General features: G+C 45.5%; 1 protein-coding gene across 3 annotated transcripts in view; it reads right to left on the bottom strand.

Moving 5' to 3' along the window:
* FBN1 (fibrillin 1) overlaps positions 1–23,039 on the bottom strand; it is a 196,600-nt gene that overhangs the window by 171,513 nt on the left and 2,048 nt on the right. For 2 of the 3 annotated variants that reach the window (XM_081964555.1, XM_081964557.1), the window contains exons 1-2: positions 12,717–12,851; positions 11,948–12,420 (exon numbers count right to left, since the gene is read on the bottom strand). In XM_081964555.1, coding sequence (XP_081820681.1) covers positions 11,948–12,180 — 233 coding nt within the window. In that variant the 5' untranslated portion in view covers positions 12,181–12,420; positions 12,717–12,851. Of the gene's footprint in view, positions 1–11,947; positions 12,421–12,716; positions 12,852–23,039 lie in introns of those variants that run through there. The other variant, XM_081964556.1, reaches the window with a different exon arrangement.

Genomic DNA, 23,039 nt, shown 5'->3' with positions numbered 1-23,039 from the left:
GACTCTAGGGGGCGGTGCTCATCTCCATTTCAAAGCTGAAGAGCCAGCACTGTCCGAAGACGTCTCTGTGGTCATGTGGCCAGCATGACTCAACACCGAAGGTGCACGAAACGCTGTTACCTTCCCACCAAAGGTGATGCCTATTTTTCTACTTGCATTTTTTAGGTGCTTTCAAAATGCTAGGTTGGCAGAAGCTGGGACAAGTAACGGGAGCTCACTGTCTTAGCCACTGAGCCACCGTGTCCCTCCAACGAAATGTGAGCAATTCACAAATTCACAAAAACAACATAAACGTCTTATAGATATGTGATTATTAACTATCCGGTTTAGGAAAGCATCTTTAAAAAAATACCTAAACATTTGGATTTATTTATACTGTGCAGGTGAGGCTGAAATTCTTTGAAATATCTACAAGGACATGGGATGATCCCAAAACGGTTCAGTGACAAATAGCTGTTGAGCTAAAAATGGAACATTTTCCCATCTTTTCTTCAGACTTCTGTTTATTGTTGTTGTTGCGTCCCAGCCAAAAAGCAGCTTGCCATCTTGTTCTACTTGGGTACACAGCATGGCACTAAGTACGATGAAAGCTTCCAGTCAGGTGCACCAGCCAAAAGCAGCAAGGGGGGCAAAAAAATAACATTTGAGGTTTCTCTCAGCCTAAACCAATATTTACCAGTATGGTAAGTCTGATCTTCGACAGCAGCCATTTAGTGGTAAGTTAAGAGGTTGGAAATCGAAAAACCGTAAGCCTCAATTATAAATTGGAATATTAACGTTACCGCTGAAGTATTCCAGAGACCAACTTTCACCAAAGAAAGTGAGATTTGGACCGCAGGAGGCAAAGGCAGAGGAAACTTTTAACTATATGTTGTAGGCAATGGTAGGACGAACTGAATTCTGCTCTATATCAATTACGACCTCTTAAAATGAGCATAGTTTTGTTGTGGCCCACCGGCAGCCAGTGGAGCTGGCAGCAAAGTCGGACAGTGAGGAGGCTGGGGGGGGGGGGGGAACCTGGGCCAGTCCTGGGGGTTGAGGAAAGTTCAGACGAGGGCTCTGCATCACAGGCAGAGAGGGAGATAGACAGCAGTGAGGCAGAGGAACAGCTGGAGCCTGTTCCCAATGTGCGCATGCGCAGAGCTGCCAGAAGACAAGAACAACTAAGAAAGCAGGGTCGACTTGGGAGTAAAGCCACACCTTGGAGGTGATTGGCCCCTCCCATAGGAAACAAAAGAGGAGCGAACGGGGAGGGGGCTTTTGCAGGAAACAATTCATTCGGTCATTTCAAGAGTGGAAAGTTCTCTTTTTAACTATAAGAGACTCTGTGCCAAGTGTTGCCTTGCCCTGCATTTGGACGCTAGTTATTTGGCAGCTCTCCAGACGAGATAAGGTTCGTGTTGATAAACATTCCTTTGAAAGACTGTTTGCCAAGCCTTGCGGACTGTGATTGAAAGGAATTCACAGTTGTATCAATAAAAGAGGTTTTTCCAGGACCAAGTCTCTGATTCATGCTTCTTAAGGAAGCCTGGGTCAGAACAAGCTTGTCCTACTTCAACTAATCGTAAAGGCAAGAAGCTACATTCGCCAGGAATAACTTGACTACCGAAAACACCATGGCTGCTTTGTCTGGAGATGTCCAACATCTTCACTGGTTAAACAGATATTCCTGCCTTTTCAGCAGAAAGTAATGAATAGGTAAATCCCTTCCCTGCAATTGCTTTCCCATCAACTCTGTGAGGTAGCTGGAGCTAAAACAGGATGGCTGGCCTAGACCGAGGTCCCAAAATTCCATGCCTGAGGTTAGACCTGAATCTGGAACCTTGCTCCATCTTGAACACTCTAACCACTAAACCACACTGTTCTTATTCATTTAGGATTTGGGTGATGTTAGTTCAACTGCCAGCTCTTCTCCACACTCACGAGCAAGTGATGTTAGTTGAACTAACATCACCCAAATCCTAAATGAATGTGGGGTCTTTTTTTCATATAATCCCTTGATTGCAAAAGCCTTCCTCAAGGAGTTACGGGCAGTCCTCAATTTATGACCAACTGCTTAGCCAATGTTCAAAGTTGCAATGGATCTCCCTAGAGCTACTTACGGTAGGACCTGGTTTCAAAGTTCCAATATCTCCCATGATTGTGTGATCTCCTTTTGGGTGCTGGGCAACTGGTCCATATTTATGGCCGTTGGCAGCATTCCCTGATCATGTCACTAAAATTGTTGGCATTTTTGTCCCCAAATTGATGTTTGCTTCCATTTCTGGCCCAAAACATCCTTTGGCTTAAAATGAGTACATTGAACGACCATCGTGTTCACTTAATGACCAGTACAAAAGGCTGAAAAATCAGGTACGGTCACAATGTGATCCACTTAACAACCGCTGTGACTTACGACCATAATTCCAGGTTCAATTAGGATCATAAGTCAAAGAGTACCTGTATTGACCTCAAATTAACCTATTTTATTTACTCAGGTGTTTATTGCTTGCATCTTTAAAAAAAATTAGGGACGCAGTGGCTCAGAGGCTAAGACGCTGAGCTTGTCGATCAGAAAGGTCCGCGGTTTGGCAGTTCGAATCCCTAGCACCACGTAAAGGAGTGAGTAACAGAGTCAGACATCTTCGGACAGCTCTTCGGCTTTGAAATGGAAATGAGCACCGCCCCCTAGAGTCGGGAACGACTAGCACATATGTGCGAGGGGACCCTTTACCTTTACCTTAAAAAATTACAATATGCTAGCTGAGCGTGTGAATATTTTAAACTGCCTAACTAGTATATGTTTCATTTACGCTACGCTATATTCCTAGGCAGCTCATTATTTAAACAATATATTTTTGCTTTGCTTTAATTATACTGTGAACTATCTTGGGATAAATATTTTGGTGGGTGGTATATAAATATTTGAAAGTTTTAGAAAAATGCCAGCAGCTGCACCCATTCAGCCCTTGGTTCCTTTCAGCACTGATGTAACCACAATAGGTAGGTCTATTTTGAGTACAAGGGAAGAGATTGATAAATGTGCAATCCAGAGGCCCAAATTATGAAAACTGCTTAAGGGGAGAGCTAATTTAATAGTTAAGAGAATAACAGAATTGGAAGGGATCTTGTCATCTAGTCCAAATCTGGGAAAGTTATCTAACTTTTAAAATTTTCTATCTTTCACTCCTGAATTTTCATCACACGTTGCTTACAGGATCAAAATTGTTGTGGTTGGTGTTGTTAGAGTTAAGAGGCAATCTTAAGAGGGGTCTTGGAGTCCTAGTAGGCAACCATTTAAATAGGAACCAGCCGTGTGCAGCAGCTGCCAAAAAAGCCAACACAGTTCTAGGCTGCATCAACAGGGACAGAATCAAGATCACGTGAAGTGTTAATTAATACCACTTTATAAGGCCTTGGTAAGGCCACACTTGGAATACTGCATCCAGTTTTGGTCGCCACAATATCGAAAAGATATTGAGACACAAAGATAATTAGGGGACTGGAGGCTAAAACATATGAAGAACGGTTGCAGGAACTGGGTATGTCTAGTCTGATGAAAATAAGGACTAGGGGTGATATAATATCAGTCTTCCAATATCTCAGGGGCTGCCACAAAGAAGAGGGTGGAAATTAATCAAGGAGAGAAGCAACTTAGAACTAAAGAGAAATTTCCTGACAATTAGAACAATTAATCAGTGGAACAACTTGCTTCCAGAAGTTGTGAATGCTCCAACCCTGGAAGTTTTTTAAAAGATGTTGGGTAACCATTTGTTTGAAATGGTGTAGGGTTTCCTGCCTAAGCAGGGGGTTAGACTAGAAGACCGCCAAGGTCCCTTCCAACTGTGTTATTCTAAGTCTAAGCAATGGGGTACTACATTAGGCAAATATAACTACCGTAGTTAATGTTGATGTCACTGTTTTGATTCCTGTCTCTCGATCACCTTTTTGATTGGTTGTTCCTAATTTCGGATCATGTTAATGTGCGGTCTTCATAATACGAAAGCCTTATCGAGAGATTCATTCCATTCCTGGTTATGTGATTTGATTTTAACCCGAGACATCAGAGTTGGACCTAAAATTCTCTACCTATAAACTATGTTTTCTACTACTGAATTATAACCTCTAGATCGATGAAACTTTAAAGTTACAGCGATCGACTAGGTATTGGTCTCTCCTGCCCAGTCCATAACTGCAATTTTCCTTCTTGTATAGTAAACAAAGAAAAACTGAAGAATTATTCAGTACTTTTCATGATATCTCTGTCATAACCTCGCACAATCAGAATTAAAGGCTGAATTACAGAGTCCTGAATGTATGTGCTAAAATGTCAGTCATGACTTTAAAACCCCAATGGCTGGATTCACAAAATACTGTAAGTCCAAACAAGCCAAGAAACTAAATTATAACTCAAGGGTCTCCAAACTTGGCCACTTTAAGACATGTGGACTTCAACTCCCAGAATTTCCCATGGCTGGCTGAGGAATTCTGGGAGTTGAAGTCCACAAGTCTTAAAGTGGCCAAGTTTGGAAACTCTAGTTATAGTTTAATGCAATGTGTGAATCTCATCAATGTGTTTGACCCTGGTCCAGAAAAGAGGTTGGACGTTCCTGTATTTGAACAAAGAATTCAGTTATTCTATCCTCCAAGAGGGGTTAAAAGAACAGTTGGAGAATCAGAAGTTTAAGACCACTTAACTCCTCTGAAAATTCTCAATAAACATCCATCACACATGTAAGAATCAAGTCAGATATTTTTCTAAAACCAGATGGAAAGATTCTTCTCTTCCACCACTACCCACCAGCCATTCTTCCTCTCAAAACTACAGTTACAAGAAAACAAAAGTCACCAAGCATCTGCTAATGATTTATACAATAATGCTTAGGTCTCCGAATATATTTGGAGAAGAATGAACTCTGAGAAAAAGGAGAAAGAATATGTATCTTCTTACAGAATTTGAGAATGTCACAATCAATATTATTTTCCCCCAGTTGAGCGGAGAGTTAAGCAGATATGTAAAGAATTCCTTCACCTAAATAGATGGGATGTTGGAAAAACTATGTTTGGTTGGTTGAATTGTATCATGTGTTCTCCCATCTTGGTTAAATTTATCCAACATGCCGCATTCTCAATATTTAATTGCAATATTTTCTGGACATTTTTCTATGGAGGACTAAAGTTGCTTAAATCATTCAAATGTTGATCTTTAAAAAAAAAACACCAGACATCAGTCTCACTTTGATCTAGCAAAAGTTATTCTCTGCCTTCATATTCCATAAATACTTTATTTATTGTTTTAGAAATGGGGATTCAAAGAATTTAACAACTGGTTCTCTGCCCTAATGACCAGCTGGGTAGGCGTTGCTCGGTGGTCATGTGACTGGATGGGCGTGGACAACTCAATGTCACTCAGGTCGATGGGCACTTTGCCTTAGCTCTTACTATGTCATAAGGGTTAACGGGAGAGGCAGTTTCTGTAAGCAGGGCAATAAAGATGAGGCTAGAAACACCAGAATGTTTCCTTCCTGCCTTCCTTACAGGATTAGCCCTGTAAAGTGTGTGGGGTGGTGGTGGGGAACAAAATGAGATTTCTTCCAACAACCGGTTCTCCCGAATAGGTGCGAACCGGCTGAATCCCACCACTGAGGTTAATCATATTCACTTATTGGTGTTAAGTATTGACTTTGAGGAATACTAAGCTCAGAATTCCAATACACTCCAAAATGTCAAAAAACTGCAATAGTAACTAACTGAAACCCAAACTTGAAAACATTGTTATGGAATCACAAAAGTGCTCATTTTGATGTGGCACAAGACTCCATTTCGCCTGGAGGTGCTAATTCACCTCTGAACACAAGCGCCAAATTCTCAAGCTATCCCAGCACAAACCCCAAACCTTTGTTCAGCATTTTCAGGAGCAGGAACATAGATTAAAAGATGGATTTTTGCGTGGGTGGGGGGGAAGGAAGGGACAGAGAGAAAGTGTCCAATATATTACTGTATATATTGTATACAGTATCCAGGTGGTGCATTGCCTAGAATGAATTATTGCAGGTTAATTCTGCCGACGGCCAGCAGTTCGATTCTCATTGGCTCAAGGTTGACTTTCAACCTTCCGAGCTTGGTAAAATGAGGAGCCAGATTGTTGGGGATGATATGCTGACTCTGTAAACTGCTTAGAAAGGACTGTAAAGTATATAAGTCTAAGTGCTATTGCTATACTGTATGAGGCCGGAGGCTAAAACAAATGAAGAACGCTTGCAGGAATTGGGTATGTCTAGTTTAACAAAAAGAAGGACTAGGAGTGACATGATAGCAGTTTTCCAAAATCTCAGGGGCTGCCACAAAGAAGGGGAGGGGGGATCAACCTATTCTTCAAAGCGCCTGAAGGCAAAACAAGAAGCAACAGATGGAAAACTAATCAAGGAGAGAACCAACGTAGAATTAAGAAATTTCCTGATAGAATAATTAATCAGTGGAATAGCTTGACTCCTCCATCATTGGAGGTTTTTAAAGAAGAAACTGGACAAGCATTTGTCTGAAATGGTCCAGGGTTTCCTGTTTGAGCAAGGAGTTGGACTAGAAGACCTCCAAGGTCCCTTCTGTTAGATACTTGTTCTAACTACAGTGGGTTTCCACCAATATCTCAGGGGTTGCCACAAAGAAGAGGGAGTCAAACTATTCTCCAAGGCACCTGAGGGTAGAACAAGAAGCAATGGGTGGAAACTAATCAAGGAGAGAAGCAACTTAGAACTTCTGAGGAGAAACTTCCTGACAGTTAGAACAATTAATCACTGGAACAGCTTGCCTTTCAGAAGTTGTGAATGCCCCAACACTGGAAGTCTTTAAGAAGATATTGGATAGCCATTTGTCTGAAACGGTATAGGGTTTCCTGCCTAGGCAGGGGGTTGGACTAGAAGACCTCCAAGGTCCCTTCCAACTCTGCTATTGTATTGTATTGTATTGTATTGTATTGTATTGTATTGTATTGTATTGTATTATAAGGTCCTCTGTTCCGGCGGGAACAGAGGTTGAATCCTATTGGTCAAAGGGTTTGACAGCTCCCTGTAAAAGGGCTGCTGTCAGACTCAACCTTCGCTGGATTGTTCTCACTTGTTGTACCTAATAAAGAGCTGTTGTTACCGTTAAGCCTGTGTGTGCCTATCCATTACCCAATCTAACACCTTCCAATTCTGTTATTCTGTTATATCTAAGCCCTTGTTTCTCATCTTTAATCAGCTGGGGAATTCTGGGGGTTGAAGTCCACATATCATAAAGGTACCAAGGTTGGGAAACGATGTTCTAAATAGTGAAATAGCATCCTTCCTTCTTAGCATTCAGGAAAAAAGCTTAGATCCATCTCAAAGAAGATGTAAAGGGCCAAGGTAATGCCCACCTGCAGCTCTTGAAGGCCGCAATGTCTTTTTCTTGGATTGCGCAGTGGCCCTCTGCAGTTCCACTCCATGATGCCAGAAAAAGGGAGTGGCTGTTTTTTTTAAGACTGTAGATAAGGGCTCTCATTCATAACTCTTTTTGGAATTAGATCCAAACCATTGCACAACCTTAAATCCTTCTTAGGCTTCTAAGATACTATAAAATATAGTTCATTTGATGTACACTTTGAATATCCTAAACAGCCTTGCACTAGTCTAGAAAAGAAAGAAAGAAAGAAAGAAAGAAAGAAAGAAAGAAAGAAAGAAAGAAAGAAAGAAAGAAAGAAAGAAAGAGAGAGAGGGGGGGGAGAGAGAGGGAAGGAAGGAAGGAAGGAAGGAGGGAGGGAGGGAGGAAGGAAGGAAGGAAGGAAGGAAGGAAGGAAGGAAAGAAAGAAAGAAAGAAAGAAAGAAAGAAAGAAAGAAAGAAAAAGAAAGAAAGAAAAAGAAAGGAGGGCAGTGGTGGGATTCCAAAATTTTTACTACTGGTTCTGTGGGTGTGGTTTGGTGGGCGTGGTGTGGTGTGGTTTGGTGGGCGTGGTAGGGGAAGGTTACTGCAAAATCCCCATTCCCTCCAGATCAGCTGGGACTTAGAGAATAGATGGGGACGGGGCCAGTCAGAGGTGGTATTTACCAGTTCTCTGAACGATTCAAAAGTTCCGCTACCGATTCTTCAGAACTGTTCAGAACCTGCTGAATAGTACTTCTGAGGGAGGGAAGGAGGGAGGGAGGGAGGGAGGGAAGGAAGGAAGGAAGGAAGGAAGGAAGGAAGGAAGGAAGGAAGGAAGGAAGGAAGGAAGGAAGGAAGGACAGACAAGAGGATGGCTGTAACTATAGACTTATGGACCCTGGGGTCTTTTTCTGGGATAATCAATACAAGACTCTTAAGAACTCCTAAATCATGTGCCCAGAAGAGTATAAACTATGCAAATATGCAAGCAAGCAAATCTTCCCCCAAACAAGGAAGACATAGCAAAGTCATTTCAAAACGATGCATAGACTATAATTTATCTTTAAACGTTTCATTTAATCATTCAATGTAATTTTCAAAAATATATATATATATAAGACAGACTTGAATTAATCTACAGAAGAGCTTATTCCAGTCTAGGACAGCAGAGTTTATTCTTTGCAAAGTAAACAACCACAATAAAGATCTTTTTTTTTAAGTTCTGCTTTTGCTTCCTCTTAGATACAGTCAAAAGAGGCTGGAAAGATTTTTTTTTTCCCCTTCAACTTCTCTGAAAATAGCTTTGGTCTTGGAAAAGTTTTGAACTTTCTGGAGCTTGAAGGATTGGGAAGGGGAAAGTAGTCAAAATACCGGTGTGTGAAATGTCACAAAATGGATCAGTGACCCATTTGATCTGTCCACAATCCAAAAACAAAAGGAAGGAAAAGTATGTAATTCTTGTAGTCCATCATCAGGAGGTTAATGTACTTCCCAAATGATGTTCTAGAATATATTAAAATGATGCCAAAAAGAAATCACAGCCTTATTTTTTTCCTCTTTGCATTACCATTATATATGTATGGACACAGAATGGGTGCATCTTCCCAACAGTAACCTCCTACCTATGTACAAAAATCCAGATATTGCAATTCTAACTAAACTAAAAAGTCTGCTTTCATAGTCATCCTGCTATTCAACAATTTTATGGGTTGCATGCCTTGTGAAATCTCCCTTTCTTGTTCACATTGTGCACACACCCCATGTGCGCGCAAACACACAAACACACACACACAACTTCAGAAGGAGCTTTTAAAGAAGACATTAAACAACCATGCGTCCAAAATGGTAGAGGGTCTCCTGCTTAAGCAGAGGATTGGACTAGAAGACCTCCAAGGTCCCTTCCAACTCTGTTATTCTGAATATACGTTTGTTATTCTGTATACGCACACACACACACACAAGTTAAAGGTTCCCCTCGCACATATGTGCTAGTCGTTCCCGACTCTAGGGGCGGTGTTCATCTCCATCTCAAAGCCGAAGAGCCAGCGCTGTTCGAAGATGTCTCCATTGTCATGTGGCTGGCATGACTCAATGCCAAAGGCGCATGGAACGCTGTTCCCTTCCCACCAAAGGCGGTCCCCATTTTTCTACTTGCATTTTTATGTGCTTTCGAACTGCTAGGTTGGCAGAAGCTGGGACAAGTAACATGAGCTCACTCCGTTACGCAGTGCTGGGGAGTTGAACCGTCGAACTGCTGACCTCTCTGATCGACCTCAGTGTCTTAGCCACTGAGCCACCACATACATACATACATACATACATACAGATATTCAGAATAACAGAGCTGGAAGGGATCTTGGAGGTCTTCTAATCCAACCCAATATTCATGCACACACTTGGTCAATCTTCACCAAGTCACAAGAAGGGCCAATGTGAAAAAAGGCAACAACCGGCACCATTTGTAAGCAAGCTCTTAAAATCTTCAAGAAAGGCCCACCAGAATCTCTAGATGCTTTGTAAAAAGGCGTGTCCCTCCCTTTTTTCAACTGACAGTAAAACTCCTGGACCTTGGACCTTTCTGGTCCCATATTCAAATGCAAAATCCTAAAGGGAGCCCAAATTTGTCAATGCCAATGCATGGCCAAAAGAGAATGTTTCGTATGCCAGCCACTTAAAAGCCAAATTGTATGCATGTGTTCTTTAAAAGAACATTCCCCAAAATTCCACAGGACTTACCCTGAATTATTAAGTCTTAGCAGCTTTGTAGTTTAACCATAATGCACAAGACCACAGCACAAACAGAAACAAAAACAAGATGCAACATTATAAACGCCAAATGAATCCACTTAGTGAAAGCAAACACACTCAGTCTACAGATATCCCAAGATTATTAACTGAATTATCACAGAGAAGAATTGCCGAGCCTCAATATTGGTATTGTCTCAAGAAGAGACTGGATATCCATCTGTCCTGGACAATGCTACAGGGTCCCCTGCTTGGGCAGGGGGTTGGACTAGAAGACCCCCAAGGTCCCTTCCAACCCTGTTATTCTGTTCTAAATATGCAAAATCTGCAATACCATAGTGGGATGCTCATTGCACATCCAAAACCAGGGAGAATGAATGAATGACCCGACAATCTTTAGAACTTTAAAACAACATCTCTAGCATATGGAACACCAACTTTAGTGTTACAAGAGTTTGTGGCAGTATACCCCTCCATATTTATATAGAGTTAACATAGCTGGGGTTGAAATCAGATTGTCTCAATCCAAATGCAGTTATGGAAACAAGCACAATATAGAAACATATGCACCTGTTTTAAATGTTTCTCTACACCTCACTAAGTACCAAAAGGTAAGACTAGAAGTTATCAGGAGCTTAGCAGCCAATCTGTTCGTCGGAATTTAAGCAACTTAGCTCTGAAGGGCACCCCAAAACTTCACCAACTGCTCTGACTATCCATTTCTCTCTTCTCCATGTTCAATACATATAGGAATCCCACTTCTGGCAACTGTTTTCCAGGAATTTAAGATTCATTCTCTCTCTCTCTCTCTCTCTCTCTCTCTCTCTCTCTCTCTCTCTCTCTCTCTCTCTCTCTCTCTCTCTCTCTCTCTCTCTCTCTCGCTCACACACACACACACACACACACACTCTTAAGCAGGGCAACATCTTTTTAGGCAAGAATGGTAGCAAGTGAAATATTCTGCCTACAAACAATACATTTCTTGGGAGAGGGAAAAGGGAACAGTGCAATTTCTCAGCAGTTACAGCAAATGCTGACTGTTCCCAGTCTGGAGAGGAGGTTTCGCCCCTTCTCTACCCCTTAAACGATTTCCAAGTTGAGCTTTAACCCTTCCCTGAATCAGCGTATCCCGCAGTCTAACTGTCAAAACCAGCGAGAGAAACTCATGACCACTGAACCGCCAGACGGGCAGCAAATGAGTTTGATAAATAAAGGGCCGTTGCAATAAAAGGCGCATTCTCTTAAGATGCTGCGGGATTTATTTCTTTTTTTTCTTTTTTTTTTGGCGTGGAAAGGAAAGTCCGTTTTTTTGCACTAATTCGGGCCAGCTGACTGAGCCCCTTTGGAAGCAAGCTACAGTTTCCTGGGACTCCAGCTGTGCAGAATCTCTCTTTCCACCTCGGGCATCCTTTTTCTAGCCCGGTTGCCGGGGAGACAGCCAGGGAACCTGCTATCTCTCCAGACAACCCCCTGCATCCTTCAGAAGCAAGTGAGCCCATTGGGCGTCTCTTCCATCCCTCGGCAAGTCAGGTGGGGCAGAAAGATTCCCCCAGCCCTTAAGAGGCAAAGCAGGGGGGGGGGGGTTGTCCCATTTCTGGAAAGTTGGGTCCCGAGGATCAGCGGGTCCCGATTCCAGCCAGCTCCAACCCTCCAGGTATGCAGGACGGGAAGGGGGGGGGGCAGAAGACCTCTTTGACAGCTCCACATCTGGCTGGCTTGGCATTCGGAGCTGGGAGAGACCCAGATTGGGGAGCAAGGTGGAGAGCTTGGGGGGGGGGTCCCGGCGGTTGATCCTGCCCTTCCCATGCGGACCTCCCCCCGTCCCCCCGGCCCCGGCACTTACCCTTTCAGCGCGTCGTGCCCGGCGGCGCCCCCCGCCTGCCCTCTTCTCTTTGCTCTGCTGGCTCGGCTGTTGGTCTCCTTGGCGGCGAAGGGGGAAGAGGCGGCGGCGGCTGGGCCCTCCGCGGCTCTCAGGCTGCCTTCGGCGGCGGCGATCCCCTCGCCCGGGGACGGCGAGGCGAGCAGCAGCCCGGAGAAGCCCCAGGCGATGGTCACGAGCAATCTGCCCAGCCGCATCTTGGCGGTGGCGAGGATGCCCGGTGGCGCGGCTGCCTCCCTTCTCCTCCTCCTCCTTTTCCTCCTCTGGTCCTGCCTTGCACGGCTGCCCCTCGCCCTCGGATCGCGCCCGCGCCGCTGCAAAGGGCTCGCTCCTCGCCCGGCTCCTTCCTTCCTTCTTTCCTTCTTTCCTTCCTTCCTTTCTTTCTTTCCTTCCTTGGCTAACCCGGGGCGCTCAGCAGAGGCTCTTCCCTACCGGACCTGGTTGGGTGGGGAAAAGAAAGGCGAGAGAGCCCCGTTAGACGGCCGGCAGTTCCAGTCTTGGCAAGCGAGCCCCGTCCTCCCCCACGCGCGAGCAACGCCCCTTCCCCAAGCGGGCGCCCGCTGCAAAAAAAGAAAGGATGCCCGCGCGCGCTGACAGCCGCCTCGGGAAGAGGAGAAGCGCTTCCCTCCCTCCTTCTCTTGCTTCTGCTTCTGCTTCTTCTGCTTCTTCTTCTCTTCTTTTGCCCCACCGCAAAGCCTCCCAAGCCCCGTCCCGGGAAGGAGCTTGCACCCACGGGAGACGCTGCCGCCGCTTCTCCGCCTCTTGCAACGCTCGCAGCCACCGCATCCAGCGCTCCGCTCGCCCGTCCGCCTTCCTGGCTCGCTCGCTCTGCCTTCGCCCGCTTTTCCCTCCGCCACCTCCACCTCCTTGTCCCCTCCCCTCTGCTCGCTCCCTCTCTCTCTCTCTCTCTCGGGCTCCCCCCACCCCTCCTCAACTAACCCCCCCCCCAAACTCTTCAAGTATCGTAGCCCTTTTCTCTCGCGAGAGAGGAGGAGGACCAGAACAAGAGCAGAGAGAAAAAAAGAGGAGAAGGAGGAGGAGGAGGAGGAGGTAGTCCCCCAAAAAATGGGAGGGAGGGAGTGAGAGAGAGAGAGAGAGAGAGAGAGAGAGAGGAAGAAGAAGAAGAAGAAGAAGAAGAAGAAGAAGAAGAAGAAGAAGAAGAAGAAGAAGAAGAAGAAGAAGAAGAAGAAGAAGAAGAAGAAGAAGAAGAAGAAAGAGGGGGGAGAGAAAAGAAGAGCCTCCGCCCACCAGCCTCTCCTGGGCTCTTCCCTCTGCCACGGGTACTCTCCCTCTTACACAGCCTCGCGCCCTTTGGACCAGCAAGGACCTGCCAAAGCAGGGGTCTCTCCAACTTTGGCAACTTTTAAGCCTGGGGGACTTCAACTCACAGAATGGGAGTTGAAATCCCCCAGGTTTAAAGTCGTCCAGCTTAGAATAGAATAGAGCTGGAAGGGACCTTAGAGGTCTTCTAGTCCAGCTCCCTGCTCAGGCAGGAGAAACCTATACCGTTTCAGATAAGTGACTGTCCAGTCTTTTCTTTAAAAACATCCAATAACACAGTGTTTCTCAAACTTGGCGACTTTAAGTCCTGTGGACTTCAACTCCCAGAATTCCCCAGCCAGCTATGCTGGCTGGGGGATTCTGGGAGTTGAAGTCCACAGGACTTAAAGTCGCCAAGTTTGAGAAACACTGCAATAACAGAGCACCGCCTGCTCAGGGATGAAATTTAGCAGGTTCTGACAGGTTCTGGAGAACCGGTAGCGGAAATTTTGAGTAGTTCGGAGAAGCGGCAAATCCCACCTCTGGCTGGCCCCGCCCCCATCTATTCTCTGCCTCCCGAGTCCCAGCTGATTGGGAGGGAATGGAGATTTTGCAGTATCCTTCCTCTGCCACGCCCACCAAGCCACACCCACAGAACCGGTAGTAAAAAAAATGTTGCATTTCACCATTGCCCCTCCTCTTGGGAAGGGGGAGAGAGACGGTTGAGGGGGACTGGATGAGCTGCCAGGGTCAATGAGCGCCACAGCCTGCAGCTCCCCCTAACCCTTCGGACTTGGTAATGCTTGCCAGTCCTCTTCGGAAGACTCGGATGGGCAGATAGTCCCAGTCTGGACAGCTAGTTGACGTATCCGTAGAGCCTTAGAGGCTGACCTAGAAGACCAGCAAGAATAGCCCCACCCCACCCCACCCTTCTACTTGCACCCAAAGCGACTGGGAACCCCAAGTTCAAACCAAGAGGAACTGGAGGTGTGTATGTGCATTAATACATCCCCCCCCCAGACACACACACACACTTGTGGGGCGCAGAACCTCTTCTGTCCAAAACTGTCCTGCAGGTTCAACCCCGCCTCTTCCTCAAAAAAGCATCTCCACTGCTTAGGGACACAACACCAAAGAAAAATCAGGTGTGTATTTACCTAAACTAGGGATGGTCACATTTGACTTTTTTTAGATTTGCATCCTAGGATCAAAGATTGCTAAGTTTGATACCTGAACTACCACCATAGAAAGAAGTCCATATCTGTTACCAACAGGTGACGTTTTAAAGTCCCATTTTTGCTAAATAAATGGAGAACTGGAGGTAGTGTTACAACCAGGTGATATCTATCCATGTTTCTTTGCTTGTTTATCTCTCTTTCTCTCCCTCCCTCCCTCCCTCTTTCTCACTCTCTCTCTCTCTCATCTATCTATAGGGAAAGGTTCCCCTTGCACATATGTGCTAGTCATTCCCGACTCTAGGGGGCAGTGCTCATCTCCATTTCAAAGCCAGAGAGCCAGCGCTGTCAAAAGACGTCTCCGTGGTCATGTGGCCGGCATGACTAAATGCCGAAGGTGCAAGGAACTCTGTTCCCTTCCCACCAAAGGTGGTCCCTATTTTTCTACTCGCATTTTTATGTTCTTTCAAACTGCTAGGTTGGCAGAAGCGGGGACAAGTAACGGGCGCTCTCCATTACATGGCGCTAGGGAGTCGAACCGCCAATCTGCTGATCTTTCTCATCGACAACCTCAGCATCTTAGCCACTGAGCCAATGTGACCCTCTTCTATCTATCTATCTATCTATCTATCTATCTATCTATCTATCTATCTATCTATCTATCTATCATCTATCTATCTATCTATCTATCATCTATCTATCTATCTATCTATCTATCTATCTATCTATCTATCTATCTATCATCTATCTATCTATCCATACATCCATCTTTCTCCATCCCTCCCTCCCTCCCTTCATCTATCTATTAAATTTTCATCCCACCTATCTCCCCCATAACAGAATTTCATTTTTAATGTGCCCACAGAAAATGTGCCAGAGTGCCCACAGGAAAAAAAAAATGACAATAAATCTATAAGATAACGCTGGGTGTTTATTCAAGAGTAACTGAAATCCGCGTGGATTTCAACCTTCCTCAAAGGGCTGGATTTGAGCAAAGAATTCCAAAATACATTTTTCATCAAAGTCGATCCAGCTACAGCTGGAATATCACGAGGTTCCCCCAGTTTAAGTTGGAACTTAAAAGGGAATATTATTTATTAAATCTGTAGGACTTGGAAGTGCCTCGTTTTGGCGAGGTGGTGCCTGTTATACATGCCTATAAAGTTTTTAAGACCGATAGATACATCAGATACATACATGCCTCTTTATGGAAGAACTTATAAGCTTTGGCACCAGAGACTGTGGAGCGTGTTGTTTTTATGCTGTGTCCTCACATATGTAAAAAATTGGTCCCCGTGGAGAAATTGCTTGCATTTTGGAAAACCACAATAAGCCGCTCCTATGTCACTTGCAAAGCCTTGCAGTCTTCATGTTCTGGAGATGTTTACCAAACAACATGACACATGAGCTCTTCCCACCCTCCTCCTTTAGGAGCCCCCACATATGGTGAACTCTGTCCCAGGGTCTTAGCCTTAGCAGTGTGTCTCGGATAACTGGATTTCCTCCTCAAGAACCTCAGATCTCTGTGTTGCTGTGTTCCCAGAATCTTTGACTTGGTGGAACCAAAGGAGGCATCAAGCATTTCTTAGAAGCTTGGGCAGAGTTCATGCTGCCTTTTTGAAGAAATGACAGTCTTGGCTTTCATCAGAGGAAGAGTGGCTTTTGCGTAACATTATCTGGCCCCTAAAGCTACAGACCAGGGGTCAGCAACCTGTGGCTCGGGAACCACATGTGGCTCTTTTATCCCTCTGCTGTGGCTCCCTCCTTTCATCCCTCTGCTGCGGAGAGAAGCGGCCGGGGCTGATTCTCCAGTGCCTCGTCTCTTGCTGGGTCTTGTGGGCACTTCTTCCGACCCTTGTTGGTGCTGGGCGCATCTTGGTGACTCGGGGAGGTGCACCACCTGTTCTCCGCCCCAAGACACTGGCCCAACCTTGCCTTGGCGTGGCTGGGGGGTTATGCAGCACATCCAGCTCTTCTCTTTGACTTTGCTTGTCAGAAACCAGCTGGAAAGGTTGCAGGCGGTTAATCCCAGCACCCCGGGATCAGTCGTGGGATTCAGCCGGTTCGCACCTATTCGGGAGAACCGGTTGTTAGCTTTCTAAGCAGTTTGGAGAACCGGTTGTTGGAAGAAATCTCCTTTTGGGTTTTTTTTCCCCACTTTACAGGGCTAATCCTGTAAGGAAGGCAGGAAGGAAACATTCTGGTGTTGTTTCTAGCCTCATCTTGATTGCCCTGCTTACAGAAACTGCCTCTCCGGTTAACCCTTATTCCATTGCAACAGCTAAGGCGAAGCGCCCATCGACATGATTGACGTTGAGTTGGCCACGCCCACCCAGTCACATGGTCACTGAGCCACGCCTACCCAGTTTAGGGCAGAGAACCGGTTGTTAAATTATTTGAATCCCACCACTGCCCGGGATATAAATTCATGCTGGTTGCCAAGCACCCGAATTTTGATCAAGTGACTATACGGGGATGGTACAGCAGTCGTAAGTGCAAGGACCCGGTCGTTAAGTTGCTTTTTTCATTGCGGCTGCAAGTTCAAACAGCTGCTAAAATATATGGTGGCAACTTGAGGGTATGTTTTCATCAAGGTTTCTTGACAAAGCATAAAAATTGCTGGCTGCATAGAGGGCACCGAGCCAACTACATTTATGCCTGAATGCAACATCTGGACCCAACCTCACTCATACTGTTCCCCATTGGGGATGGGTGGGAGTTGCAGTTGTGCACCACACCTCTTGGCGGCTTATTGCTCATCCAGGGACCCGTGTTATGAATCCAGAATGGCAAACCTCTTGCCTTCTCCAGATGTTGAGCAGTTACACCTCCCAGTCTGCTGGTCACTCTGGATGAAACGATCCTTCAGCAGGGTCTGGGTCTCCCACCCTGACACACACATGAAAGGCATCTGCGCCTCTGCTCCCTTCTCAGCACCGAGCAACAGAGTCAGTCCCTTCTTTTCTGCAGCCGGTTAAACGGCACCAGATGTGCACGTCCGTTCCACGCCACATCTTCACTAGCCACAAAGCCAGTGTCAGGCTCACAGGAAGGCCCTTTGTTCTGCTTTATAAAGGCACGGCTGCCAAGAAAGCAAAATGACCCTTTGCCAGTGGAGCGGTTCTCTCCCCCACCCACCACCCACCCCCGCCACGCTTACGTTCAAAACCATAGCACTCGCGAGAAGCCCGTCTCCTCTGGGTATGGGCTGGGGAGGGAAAGCCCTTTGGAGCGAGTGTGCGAGAGAAGAGAACCACGGTCCCTATCCCCTGGGCCTGGAACGAATGCCTGCAGGTCACGGATTCTGGTGAAATTAAAAATAGATGGCCGATTGCAAAATGTGACATTCCAAGTTGACTTCCGTGGTTCGGAGGCAAGGAGCAACAATCACACGGTGCCATTTGCCAAAACTCTTTGCTGCAAGTAGGCAAAAGTGTGTGTGTGTGTGTGCATGTGTGCGTGCGTGTGTGCGTGCGTGTGTGTATGCATATATATACAGACACACACACACACACACACACAACACAACCTAGGCCTGCATATCATGCAATCTGCACAGACGCACAAAAAAGCCCACACCTTTTGGCATGGGTTCCAAAGTTTGTCTACATTTCTTTCCTTTTTTTTTTCCCCGCCGGGCTGAGATGACAAAAATCAGGGAATTTGTCAAGTTGCAACATTCCCCCGGCCAATTTTTACATTAACGGTCACTTTAGGGAAAGCCAAGAGCTCCTTTGGGATTCTCAGCAGCCTCCTGGCCTCAAAAAACATCGACCGGAAGGGAACCACAATTATGCGGATGTAAAAGTCACCTCAAATACCCCAGCCGGCGCATTATTTGGGGTGAAAGGGGAACCTTGTGAATTCGGAGGGGCATTGAATTCCAAAAGAAGAGGAATCTTTTTGGTTCCTCCAAAATGTAATAACATTTCCTCCACTGGTCACTGTGTCAGAGGAGTTGCGTTTTTCTTTTTGTCTTACTTAACATTTTATTGAATAGGGGCATGGCGGCTCAGTGGCTAAGACGCTAAGCTTGTCGATCAGAAAGGCTGGCAGCTTGGTGATTCAAATCCCTAGCGCCGCGTAACGGAGTGAGCTCCCGTGACTTGTCCCAGCTTCTGACAACCTAGCAGTTCGAAAGCACGTAAAAAATGCAAGTAGAAATGTAGGAACCACCTTTGGTGGGAAGGGAACAGCGCTTCGTGCGCCTTTGGCATTCAGCCATGCCGGCCACATGACCACGGAGACGTCTTCGGACAGCGCTGGTTGTTCGGCTTTGAAAAGGAGATGAGCACCGCCCCCTTAGAGTCAGGACCGACTAGCAGATATGTATGAGGGGAACCTTTACCTTAATATTTTATTCATTGCATGGTAATATTCCTTCTCTGGATCTCTATGGAGACTCTCAGTCAGTCATCCAGGTTATGGTTGTCCCAAAGGTGTTTTTCCATAAAGCCACTGGACTTGTTTTTTTTTTTTCCTTGAAGGCGTTTTGCTTCTCATCCAAGAGGCTTCTTTGGTTCTGACTGAATGGTGGAGGATGGAAGGATTTATATTCCTTGCAGTCATCTGGTCGTTAGCTAGGGAGGGTGGAATAAATCCTTCCACCCTCCCTTCAGTCAGAACTGAAGAGGCTTCTTGAATGAGAAGTGAAAACAAAGTCCAATTGCCTTCTCTATCTTCAAAATACCCACAGGTGACATAATGCCCACGTTGGAAAATAGCATTTTAATTAAAGTGAGTTCCACAATTGTTCGGCGTGACAAGTCACAAGAGATTAATAGCGGCACATACGCATGAGACGTGGACACATTCCATTCCTTTTTTATTATAAAATGTAATGTATTCAGCTCTCGGGGATGTGAGGAATGACAAGTACTATTAGGGCACAGGCTGAAAGGAAATTCATTTAAAGTAAGATTCATCTCACTCAGCCAAATTGCAGGCAGCCGGCAGGCAGAAGTAGCCTGCAGTACTGCATTCTGACCACTGCGCCTCTGTGGCTCATAGGCAGATATAGACACCAAGATTAATACTAGGCCAATAGTCAAGCAGTAAACAGCATCTCAATCAAGGAATTGCCAATACAGGCAAACAGTAAACAACAGCCTAATCAAGAAACCATCAAAAACACTGACAGGGGCAAAACACTTGTATATAAACAGAAAGCAAACCCCACTCCCTTCCGGCACTGATGATACTACCTAGTTGGGTCATGAAACGTCTGCAAGAAAACAACCAAGCTCAGAGAGCATCATGGATGCCACAATCAAATCAGCAAATTTTAAATCTTCCAGCATGTACCTAGATAGGGCGACTCGGGAGTAAGGCTTGAAGATGATTGGCCCCTCCCATAAGACAGGAAAGATTTAAGATTTGCAGGAAATGATGTGGTTCGTTGTGGTCGGTTTAAATTCTGAAGAACGGTTTTGACTCTGTGTTCCGCAAAGCTAATTGCCAATTAGGTCTTTGGCAGCGTTTCAAGGGAGATAAAGGTGGGTGCTTATCAGCTTTATCCCGAAAGACTTTGGACGACTTCGGTCAGACTCTTTACAAACTGTTTGTGACTCATTACGGGCTGTGAATGAACATAATTCACAGCTGTTGAAATAAAAAGAGGGTTTTAAGGACTAAGCATGCGATTTGCACTGTCTCAGGAAGCCTAGGTCAGAACAAAGAGCTGGGAAAAGGGCACTGGAAGGACGCACTTAAAAACGCACCTTCTTAAAGCCGTGCCATTATTCATATACGCTATGTGGATGAGGTTCACGGGCAAATGAGATCCATCTTATTCATCCATTTCTGCATTCCTGTACCTGGAGAAATTCCCATTTTGAATTTACACTACTCTGAGGTCTGATATAAGCCTCAGTTCCAATTTCTGTAAACTGAAACAAAGGCCATCCCAGTTCAGACAAAACTAATGTCTATGAGGTTCTAATTAAACAGACGGTCACAATTAGGAGTAAAATAGTAGCAACTGGACAAAAGTGGGGGCTGCATATAGAATGCCATACAAACGCAGACTAATATTCAGGATTAACTGAAATACCCTCCTTTGGGAATTCACATATTGATTCGAGAGCCAAGGTTGGATCAGCAAGCAACAAAACTGTCAAACGATACTAATAAATAATTATATAAACCCACTTACAATCTGAATGTCATTCTTCAGAATTTCAGAGTAAGCAAATCATGCGGTTACAGAAATGCCCAGATCTTCAGACAGCCTGCAAACAACCAACTCAACCACGTATAACCCAACACAATTAGTTTTCTCTTTTAGGAGATTTGTTTTATGAAACAATGAGGTATTAAGTAAAACCATCCAATCTGGCATTAAAAGAAAAGAGCAACGTTTATCTGTTTTGCATTTGACTGAATAAAGCTGTAAAAAGCCACTTTCGGTCAATCTCATTAGAGATAAAACATATACTTCCCCCCTGCGGCTGGGGATTGATAGCAAAACAAATCTGGAAATCATTTATAATTTATCATTGTAATTATTGATAAAACTTTTACAAGGATGCTATCTTTAAAAATGGAAACAGATAATATTGGATTAAAAAAAGAAGAACAGATTGCTTGGGTTCATCCTTTATGTTTGTTTTAAACCTGGTTTATTGGAAAAAAAGGATGCGGTGGCTCAGTGGCTAAGACGCTGAGCTTGTTGATCTAAAAGGTTGGCAGTTCGGCGGTTCGAATCCCTAGTGCCACGTAATGGAGTGAGCTCCCGTTACTTGTCCCAGCTTCTGCCAATCTAGCAGTTCGAAAGCACGTAAAAATGCAAGTAGAAAAATAGGAACTACCTTTGGTGGGAAGGTAACAGCGTTCCGTGTGCCTTTGGCGTTTAGTCATGCTGGCCACATGACAACGGAGACGACTTCGGACAGAGTCGGGAACGACTAGCACATACGTGCTAAGGGAACCTTTACATTTACCTTATTGAAAAAAGACCTTGTGGCTCAGGGGTGGCATTCAGCAGGTTCTGACCAATTCTGGAGAACCGGTAGCAGAAATTTTGAGTAGTTCAGAGAACTGGTAAATACCACCTCTGGCTGGCCCCACTCCCATCTATTCTCTGCCTACCGAGTCCCAGCTGATTGGGAGGAAATGGGGATTTTGCAGCATCCTTCCCCTGGCGTGAGGAGGGACTGAAGATTTTGCAGTATCCTTCCCCTGGAGTGGGGAGGGAATGGGGATTTTGCAGTATCCTTCCCCTGGCGTGAGGAGGGACTGAAGATTTTGCAGTATCCTTCCCCTGGAGTGGGGAGGGAATGGGGATTTTGCAGTATCCTTCCCCTGGAGTGGGGAGGGAATGGGGATTTTGCAGCATCCTTCCCCTGGCGTGAGGAGGGACTGAAGATTTTGCAGTATCCTTCCCCTGGAGTGGGGAGGGAATGGGGATTTTGCAGTAACCTTCCCCTGGAGTGGGAAGGGAATGGGGATTTTACAGTATCCTTCCCCTGGAGTGGGAAGGGAATGGAGATTTTACAGTATCCTTCCCCTGGAGTGGGAAGGGAATGGAGATTTTACAGTATCCTTCCCCTGGAGTGGGAAGGGAATGGGGATTTTGCAGTATCCTTCCCCTGGAGTGGGGAGAGAATGGAGATTTTACAGTATCCTTCCCCTGGAGTGGGAAGGGAATGGGGATTTTACAGTATCCTTCCCCTGGAGTGGGGAGAGAATGGAGATTTTACAGTATCCTTCCCCCTGGAGTGGGAAGGGAATGGGGATTTTACAGTATCCTTCCCCTGGAGTGGGAAGGGAATGGGGATTTTACAGTATCCTTCCCCTGGAGTGGGAAGGGAATGGGGATTTTACAGTATCCTTCCCCTGGAGTGGGAAGGGAATGGGGATTTTACAGTATCCTTCCCCTGGAGTGGGGAGGGAATGGGGATTATACAGTATCCTTCCCCTGGAGTGGGAAGGGAATGGAGATTTTACAGTATCCTTCCCCTGGAGTGGGAAGGGAATGGGGATTTTACAGTATCCTTCCCCTGGAGTGGGAAGGGAATGGGGATTTTACAGTATCCTTCCCCTGGAGTGGGAAGGGAATGGGGATTTTACAGTATCCTTCCCCTGGAGTGGGAAGGGAATGGGGATTTTACAGTATCCTTCCCCTGGAGTGGGAAGGGAATGGGGATTTTACAGCATCCTTCCCCTTCCACACCCACCAAGCCACGCCCACAGAGCCAGCCGCAAGAAATTCTGAATCCCACCACTGCTATGGCTCCGTTCACACATCAAGCATAATCATAAATGATGGCTTGCCCACCACTGTGGTTTGGTTCCTTCCGCAGGCTAAGCCCAAATTACACCACATTTTGACCCGAAGCCCTGCCTAGGATCCTCGAAAACCATCCCCAAGGAAGGAAAACAAAACTGGCTTATCTTAATAGCCGCTCGAATTTCTCAGAATCTGTCTTCAGCTGCTCTCAGAGTTATTCAGCCCACATAAGAAGTCAATTAAGAGTTTCGTGATTTTTTTCCTGGGTCCTTTGGGACGGCTGTGGTGATGTATTCTGCTGTTGCCTTGCCCTGCTGCTTAAACAATGTGGATGACAGTATATGAGATAATAGCATGAACTATGCAGACCACCTATCAATTAACATGGCAT

This window comes from Natrix helvetica (assembly GCF_964273705.1).
Source record: "Natrix helvetica genome assembly, chromosome: 12".
Lineage (NCBI taxonomy): Eukaryota > Metazoa > Chordata > Lepidosauria > Squamata > Natricidae > Natrix > Natrix helvetica.
This window is presented reverse-complemented; position numbering and strand designations above follow the sequence as displayed.